This window comes from Tamandua tetradactyla, chromosome X, assembly GCF_023851605.1.
Source record: "Tamandua tetradactyla isolate mTamTet1 chromosome X, mTamTet1.pri, whole genome shotgun sequence".
NCBI lineage: Eukaryota > Metazoa > Chordata > Mammalia > Pilosa > Myrmecophagidae > Tamandua > Tamandua tetradactyla.
This window is the reverse complement of record NC_135353.1, coordinates 135,626,104-135,635,795: the sequence shown is the minus strand read 5'-3', so window position 1 is coordinate 135,635,795 and position 9,692 is coordinate 135,626,104. Positions and strand designations below refer to the sequence as shown.

General features: G+C 36.3%; 1 protein-coding gene across 1 annotated transcript in view; it reads left to right on the top strand.

The window, feature by feature from the left end:
- The window catches only part of PRRG1 (proline rich and Gla domain 1), a 139,703-nt gene that overhangs the window by 63,071 nt on the left and 66,940 nt on the right, over positions 1-9,692 (top strand). Inside the window, exon 3 of the mRNA XM_077146756.1 lies at positions 4,073-4,233. Within this exon, the coding sequence (XP_077002871.1) occupies positions 4,073-4,233 (161 nt within the window). The remainder of the gene's footprint in view (positions 1-4,072; positions 4,234-9,692) is intronic.

Here is a 9,692-nt window from a genome sequence, read left to right as displayed (position 1 = left end):
TTCACTCAAAAAAGTAAGCATTTGTAATTTTAAGTGGGCTATTAATTTTCAGGTCTTATTATCTGGTCTGTTGTAGCAAATTTGTGGACGTCATTTCACATTGCTGAAGAGTTTTAGCTTTAAAATATCAATTTTAGTAAACTGCAATGCTTAAATTATTAAAATAATAAATTAATTGCCAACCAAATATTTTGGTTTAAAACAGTAATTTAGGAGTTATTTGAGAAGCCCTCTTAATTGTTTGTTAGTTTGTTTTCCATTGAAGAAAAAACATGGGTGAGAGCTATTTATTTTTAAATTATGAGGAATTGGTTTCATTTTTAAAATATATATACTTATTTCGTGAGCCTATGTGTGTTTATCAGTCTTTGAAGGAAAACAAGTTTTAAAATATCTTCTTTAGTGTTTCCTAACTGAATTTGAAAGAAGATGTTTTTTCTTCATTTCCTTTAATGAGAAACTGCATGTGTTAAATAACACTTCACTGTTGTGTTTTCAAAGTACATTATTTACATTCTATATATTTGACACATCATGGAATCCCTCATTAAGTCATGAACATGATTCCAGACAGCTGCGGGTTAATTGCAGTTTGAGGAGGAGGAAGCAGAGGGAAGTGATCAACTTTAGTTTCAAACATCACTGCTTTAATTTTAGAAGTCCTAACACAAGTCCTGACATTGCCCAGTGTTTGGGGAGGAGATAGTCTGATGTTATCCTATAGGTCTCTGCATTTTATATGGCAAATAGGTGTTTATTTTGGAAAAGAGAAGGGGAAGACGCTGTCTCCATATTTTTTTGTTGTTGTTTCTACTTTGAAAAAAATTGTAATTCTAGCATCATCATGTAGGGCACATTGGATTTCCAAGTGATGATAAGAATTGGTAAATAGTCTGTCACCACTTCCTGTTCTCTAATATATGGCAGACATAATTAATGTAAGACAGCATATTAGCTTCTGGTCAGATTCTTAGTCGAGGCGGTATCTTCAAATTAACCAGATTTGTCATGTGAGATAAAATCTGCTTGTTAGTTGAGTCCTTATGAAGTTCTCAGTATTATGTTACCTTGCCTCCCGGTAGAAGAAATACACAAAATACACAGAAGGTGTTTGTGAAATGCTCCTAGTAATTTGATTGGGTTGGGATTAGAGGAGTCCTGTCTACTACATTACTTTACGGTTGCTTATCCCTCAGAAGTAGTCTGTTTTCTCATTGTAATAGTTGGCTGCATTCCTTGACTCTCCTTTTCCATTTAGATAGCATGTAAGAAAATAGTACTCTTATTAGGAGTATTTAGCTTTTTTCTCTTAAAAGCTTAAAATACATTAATATTGATTGTGTGATTTATCTTCAGAAAAACTGACCCAATGACCAAACATATCTTATACTGTATTAACATATGTATTGTGTTTAAAAACAAAGAAAATGATACCCTTGCTCAATTTCTCACGTCTCAAAGCACACATAGAATATTGCTTTCAATGTAAGACACTGTATTTTTTTTCTTTACATGGGCAAGCACCAGGAATTGAATGACACTGTATTTTATGAGAGAAAGATGGTGCAGAGATTCCATTTTATATGACAAATAGGTGAAAGAGCTAGAGGTGTTTATCTTGAAAAAGAAAAAACTCAGGGAAGACCGTTTTACTGTCTTCATGTATTAGTTGGACTGTTGTATGAAGAAGATGCAAGTAAGACTGGCTAAGAAGCTAATTCAGTGAAATGTCCCTTGAAAAAGGGTTCTGTGGCCAAATAAATATGGCAAATGCTTATACCATGTTCTTTTTCTGGAGATTTAAAAATATATGTTAAATATATTTATTATATGCTAATATTTTTATGTGTTAAACATTAACAGCCCTGGAGACTCATGCTGTAAGAAAGCCCTATAATTTTATTAATCCTTGCATTCCATGAACACCTTCTACAGAACTAATATTCTAGGGAGCTCACATTAGAATTGTGGTTCTCAAGTGTGGTAGCAGGACCAGCATCACCATTACCTGAAAACTTATTAGAAATACAGCTTCTTGGCCCCTGTTTCAGTTTGCTAAAGCTGCCAGAATGCAACATACCAGAAATAGGTTGGCATTTTCAATGGGGATATTTTAGTTTACAAATTTACAGTTCTAAGGCAATGAGCATGTCCAAATTAAGGCATCAAGAGGAAGATACCTTCTCTGAGGAGAGGCTGCTGGCTTCCAGGGTTCCTCTGTTACATGGAAAGTCTCAAGGCAACATCTGCTGGTCCTTCTCTCCTGGCTCTGGTTTCAATGGCTGTCCCCAAATGTCTTGGGGCATTTCTCTCTGTGCTCTCCTGCTTTACCTGCCTTTTACCCTCTCATAAAGAACTCCAGTGAAGGATTAAGACCAACCTTGAATGGGTTGGGTCTCATCTCAGTTAAAATAGCCTAACCAAAAGGTCCCACCCACGATAGGTCTGCCCCTACAAGAATGGATTGAAATAACATAGTCTTTTCTGGGGTACATAAGATTCAAACCAGCATAGCCCCACTACCCCAGACCCATCAGAAACTCTGGCGGTAGAGTGTGTGGTGGATAAGTTCTGTGTGAATGTTAATAAGTCGTCCAGGGGATTCTGAAGCTTCTAAACTGCGAGAAGCCCTGCTAGCAAATACCACTGTTATTTTCTAACTCAGCAGTACCCTTTTAGTTCCCTTCTTAGTGCTTACCGCAGTTTATATTTTAAAGGTTTCTTCAGATGATATTCTATGACTCCACTATTGATTTTATAGACGTTTCTATCCTTATGAGATACAGAAGGAGAGGAACACTTATTCAAAGCTTACTGTAGTTTTTACCCTAGTGTAGGCACCATCCAGTTGATATCAATTTAGATACTTTAAAGGATCATAGGTAATAAATCTATATTATATTAAGTGAAATGCACGGTTCCCTAATGGGATAAAACTTAAATGCTATTTTAGCCATTTTTTGAAAGAACACTTATTGTTCTTCCTTTACTTCAAAATGTTCTTTGGGAAATAAAGCCCCCTTTTAAAAGCATTCTTTAGAAAATGGAGACCTATGGTTTTTTTGTTGTTGTTGTTTTTTGTTTTCTTTTTGCATGGGCAGGCACCAGGAATCGAACCCGGGTCTCCTGCATGGCAGGTGGGAACTCTGCCTGTTGAACCACCTTGGCCTGCCCGAGACCTATGTTTTTAACATCTTGAAAGATCTGTAATGTGCTTTCTCCCATGTCAGAAATTTATAAGATTAAGAAATTTTCTAATCATTTACATTAGCAGAGATTAAATTCTGGTGTTAAAATGTTAATCTCTCCAAACAAGCAAGATGCTTTCATAAAAATTTAACTTAAGTATAGCTTAAATTGTATTTATATATAAAAATAAAAAGAATTCCCCACAGTGTACATAAAGCATTTGTTTACTGGATATTGTAGATCTGCATTTTTAATGTTTATGTGAAATGCGTCAGTAAATCATGCAGAAATAGGGTTAGATGTGTTAAAGTGTAACAATATATTTAAGTTCATTTAGAACAAAATTATCATTAATGTTTCCTTGGAACAAAGTATGGGCAAATTTATCCTAACTTCTTGTTATTGTTTTGTCATCTTTTCTTTTCAGGCAAAGAAGGGTTCTCTCTCTGAGTTTATATTATTAGGTCATTTGGACTTTTATTCATTTTCAGTTAGGGGGACAAAGAATGATAATGTAGGGACTGGATTTTTAGTTGGTTGCTACTGTCTGAACAGCAGAATGCCTTGGAATATCTACTTATAGTAATGAGTAAAAGTAGTACCATTATTATTACTATATTTAAACATCCATGATTGGCAGCAATGTGCTGAAGTCTGAATAGAACATGATTGATTATCTCACTTTCCCTGCTCAGGGCACCTGCTAAAGAAAGGACATACTCACATGATGAGGAAGATAGCAGATAGAGCTGTGTCATCTAAAGATGTTTAGGATATTAGTTATATTTTCTAAAGAGCATTTAACAGTTTTCTTTTTAATATTAACTTCCCACTTGAGGTTTTCTTACTGCATTTTTATGTGTATTCTTATATCTCTTTTTAGTTTTCCTTACGGGAGAAAAAGCCAATTCAGTATTAAAACGCTACCCAAGAGCCAATGGATTTTTTGAAGAAATAAGACAGGGCAGCATTGAGCGTGAATGCAAGGAAGAAGTCTGCACATTTGAAGAAGCAAGAGAAGCTTTTGAAAATAATGAAAAAACTGTAAGTGTATTGGTCAAAAAATTTTAATTCTCACAAATTTGCCTATCTTTTAGGAGTATATTTGAAGTCAGCATGCCCTGTGTGTGTGTCTAAAAATTAAAAACCACCTTTGTGAAGAACTCTGAAAGCAGCAGTTAACTAATGCTGTGTGGGTAGGAGGGCTAGGTTCATTTCCACTGTGTTCGTCTGTCTTTAAAGACCCTGTTTCAATAGGCTCTGCTGAGCTGAGTGTTTTCATCTTGAAGATAGCAAGGAGGAAGTATTTCGTTCATAACGCTTTGTTCTGGAAAGTTATAGATAACACCATCACCTTACTCTCTGATCAGAAAGTATGGAGGAAGCCAATGGGTGCTTACAATGCTTTAAAATATTTCACTTCTCTTAAAAAAAAAAACAACAACGAATCCAGACTTTCCATCCACACTGCCTTGAGAAATATTCCTCTTTGTCCTCCTTTACTATAGATTAGAAGAGCAGGTATGGGAAAGCATGAGGCAGTGGTGTAAATTCTATACAATTGTCATATGCTACCAGAGGTAGCGATTATGTAAAGATTCATTCCTGTGCATCAGAAGAGAGTGTTATACCATGAAAATTACACTAGATACTAAACAAGTGATATCACATATGATAGAGGAATATCAGGTATACCTCAGTGCAGTGAATGCAGAAGAGTTTTCAAGAAAGAGGGGTTTTTGATTCTCTGTAAGGTAGAGGAGGGCCAAGGGTAAGAGATGGAGCTCAAGAAAGACAATCAACCAGGCAGGATTCCTAGATTTCAGCATGTACTGCGAAAGCAAAGTCAGTTAATAAATTCACAAGCTGTGAGCTTCATAGTTTTAAAATCTTATTAAAATACACAGTTAAAAACACTGAGAAAACATAGCATCAGCTATAATCCCATCATGCAAGCACACTGCATTGTTGGTTTTAAAATTTCTTTCCAGCCCCCCCCTTTTTTTAATGCATCTACTTAGTTCTTGTTGGTTTTATTTTAAACATTTTACTGCTTTTTCTTCTTACAAAATTAATGCCTGTTCATTGTAGTTAAATTGAAAACATAGTAAAACATAAAGAAAATGAAATCACTTCAATTTTTAGCACCATTAATTTTATAATTTTGGTATATATCACTCTGGTTGATGTTAATGTATAGATTTTTTTTTAATTTAATGCAATTTTATTGGTATATATTATATATGTGTTCACATACTATGTAATCATCCAAAGTGTACAATCAGTGGTTCACAGTATCATCATAATCACAATCAACTTTTTTTCTTTTTTTGTGAAAAATAACATATATACAAAAAAAGCAGTAAATATCAAAGCATACCACAACAGTTAGTTGTAGAGCGGATTTCAGAGTTTGGTATGAGTTTCAATTCCATAATTTTAGGTTTTTACTACTAGCTGCTCCAATACAGTAGAGACTAAAAGGAATATCAATATAATGATTCAGCAATCATACTCATTTGTTAAAACCTATCTTCTCTGTAAAACTCCACCTTTGATCTTTCTCCCACTCTTTATGGTTATTTGGATTATGCCCATTCTAACTTTCTCATGTTGGAAGGGGCTGTCAGTAATGTTGACTAAGGAGATGGAACTAATTGATGTTCTGGAGAGACTGGCCCATCTGCATTTCAGGACTTATCTGGTCCAGGGACCAATCTGGAGGTTGCAGATTTTGGAGAGTTACCCTAGTGCATGGAACCTTTGTAGAATCTTATATAAAGCCCTAGGTGTTCTTTAGTATTGGCAGGAATGATTTTGGTTGGAGTTTGGCAAACTATGATAGGTAGCATTGTCTAGCTGAAGATTGCATAAGAGTAGCCTCTCTTTGAACTCTCTCAGCCACTGATACCTTATTTGTTACACTTCTTTTCCCCTTTTTGGTCAGGATGGCATAATTGATCCCATGGTGCCATGATCAGGTTCATCCCTGGGAGTCATATCCCACAGTGCCAGGAAGACTCTCACCCCTGGATGTCATGTCCCGCGCAGCAGGGAGGGTAGTGATTTTACCTGCAGAGTTGGGCTTAGAGAGAGAGGCTACATCTGAGCAATAAAACAGGTCCTCTGGAAATAACTCGTAGGCATAACCACAGATAGGCTAAGCTCTGCTAACAAGCTTCATAAGAGCAAGCCTCAAGATCAAGGACCTAGCCTATTGACTTGAGAGTCCCCGGTGTCTGACACAGGATCAGGGGTTTCCCCAGTGGTAAAGCTTAAAATTTCCATATTTTTTCTCCCATCCCTCATGGGACTTTGCCAATGCTTTTTTTTTTTGGATGGGCAGGCACCGGGAATCGAACCCAGGTCTCCAGCATGGCAGGCCAGAACTGTGCCACTGAGCCACTATTACCCACCCTGCTAATACTTTTTGATTACCAGCTTTACATACTCTGGAATGTATCCAGGCATCACACCAAGCCATACAGTATTATAGGCCCTCATTCCCATTCTGGGCTCCCTGTGCCTAGGTGTTTAAATGAACTGCCCAGACAGGTTGAGTTAGACCACATGCCACAGAAAATTTAGGTTTTGAACAAAATAAACCTTTCTTCCTTTGGTCTCATAGAATAGGTGAAGTTCTGAAATATAGACAATGTCTTCCTTACCCCTGTATTCAGGATTATGTTAATCCCGACCTGATTTGCTTCATTCTTATCTCCAAATATCAGGTTATAAACATAGCACAGCCTCTCAAAGTCTAGAAATAACAGTTACCACTCCGGACTAAATGGGACTGCTATAATAACTTATCTTGGCCCCAATTTTCTTATAGTATTTTCTAAATGAGACCATAGAATATTTGCTCTTCTGTTTCTGGCTTATTTTGCCTTACAAAATGTCCCACAGGGTCATTCACAGCATTGCATGCCTCTCAACTCTGTTCCTTTCTGTAGCAGCATAGTATTCGATCATATGAAGACAGCACTGTTTGCCATTCTACTTCTCAGTCAGTATATCCTTCAGGCACCTCCATCCATTGGGCATCATGTCTAATATCCAAAGTCAACAGTCCATCAACATTCAATTTTAGACAATTCCATTGTTCCTAAGAAGAAAATAACCAATAAACATGCCCTCACTAAATAGAAAATCCAAACCTCCCTTTAACTCTTGACCTTCTCGCTGTTATTTACTCCTGATGTTGCTGTGGTGCTGTTAATGTTTTCCTGTTAAATAAAGGCCATAGCAGGAAATAGCAGTTTTGTCCCTATGCCCTGATATTATACACTGTTTGTACAAGATTCATACCTTTGAAGTAGTTCATGCAAGAACTTATTTTTATTTGTAATGTTAACCAGTGTGACACATGGGTCTGTATGCACCTTTCAATTATGTTCACCTTCAGTATGGGAATATTACTTATAAACCCACTAATGAACTGCCTTCACTTCTGTCTATTCCCCTACATTTAAGTTCAACATCATTAGCTACCGTTCACCCATCTCTAGTTTCTGTGTATCTCTGGGTCCCTTGTATTTTGTATATGGGGACCATGGTCATAAAGGTAGAATCATACAGTATTTATCCTTTTGTGCCTGGCTATTTCACTCAGCATTATGTCCTCAAGGTTCATCCACTTTGTCATGTGCTTCAGGACCTCATTTTGTCTCACTGCTGCATAATATTCCATCGAATATATATATACCACATTTTGTTTATCCACTCATTTGTTGATGGGCCCTTTGATTATTTCCATCATTGGGTAGTTATGAATAATGCTGCTAATGAACATCAGTGTGCAAATATCTGTTTGTGTCACTGCTTTCAGCTCTTCTGGGTGTATACTGAATAGTGGTATTGCCAGGCCATAGGGCAATTCGATATTTAGTTTTCTGAGGAACTGCCAGACTGTCTTCCATAGCAACTGTACCATTATACATTCCCACCAGCAGTGCATAAGTGTCTCAATTTCTCCACCTCCTCTCCAACATTTGTAGTTTCCTATTTGTTTGAAAGTAGCCATTCTTATAGGTATGAGGTAGTATCTCATTGTAGTCTTGATCTGCATTTCCCTTACAACTAATGAAAATGAGTATCTCTTCATGTGTTTTTTAGCCATCTATATTTGCTCTTTTGGAAAAATGCCTATTCATATCTTTAGCCCATTTTATAACTGGGTTGTTTGTTCTTTTGTTGTTGAGTTGTATGATTTCTCTATGTATATGGAATATCAAACCTTTATCTGATACCTGGTTTCCAAATATTTTCTTCTATTGTGTTGTCTGCCTCTTCATCTTTTTGACAAAGTCTTTTGAGGCGCAAAAGCATTTCATTTTGAGGAGTTCCCATTTATCTATTTTTTCTTTCATTGCTTGTGCTTTGGGTGTAAAGTTTAGGAAGCTACCTCCTATTACTAGGTCTTGAAGATGTTTCCCTACATTTTCTTCTAGGAGTTTTATGGTACTGGTTCTTATATTTAGGTATTTGATTCACTTTGAATTAATTTTGTATAGGGTGTAAGGTAAGAGTCCTCTTTCATTCTTTTGACTATTGATATCCAGTTCTCTATGCCCATTTATTGAAAAGACTATTTTGTCCCCGCTCAGTGGATTTGGGGGCCTTGTCAAAGATCAGTTGACAATAGATTTGGTGGTCTATTTCTACATTCTTGATTCTGTTCCACTGGTTGATACTTCTGTCTTTGTGCCAGTAACATGCTATTTTGATCACTGTGGCTTTGTGATAAGCTTTGATATTAGGAAGTGTTAATATTCCTACTTAGCTTTTTTTTTATAGGGTATTTTTAGCTATTTGGGGTCTCTTTCCCTTCCAAATAAATTTGGTAACTAGCTTTTCCAAGTCTCCAGAGTAGGTTGTTGGAATTTTGATTGGTACTGCATTGAATCTGTAAATCAATTTGGGTAGAATTGACATCTGTTTTTAAAAATATTTTTATTGACAAAACAACATACAAACACAAGCGTTCTTAACATACAAACATTCCATACTTGGTGTACAATCAGTGGCTCACAAATTCATTCGTAGTTGTATATTCATCACCATGATCATTTCTTAGAACATTTGCATCACTCCAAAAAAAGAAAGAAAAATGGAAAACCTCATACATACCATACCCCTTACCCTTCCCTCTCATTGACCACTAGTATTTCCATCTACCCAATATATTTTAACCTTTCTTCCCCCTCTTATTTATTATTTAATTTATTTTACTGTTGTTATTATTTTTGCATGGGCAGGCACCAGAAATCAAACCCAGGTCTCCGGCATGGCAGTCAAGAACTCTGCCTGCTGAGCCACCGTGGCCCACCCTTTTATTTATTTATTTTATCCATATTTTTTACTCATCTCTCCATAATCTAGAGAAAGGGAACATCAGACATAAGGTTTTGACAATCACACAGTCACATTGTAAATGTTATATCTTCATACAATCATCTTCAAAAAACCAGGCTACTGGACCACAGCTCTACAGTTTCAGG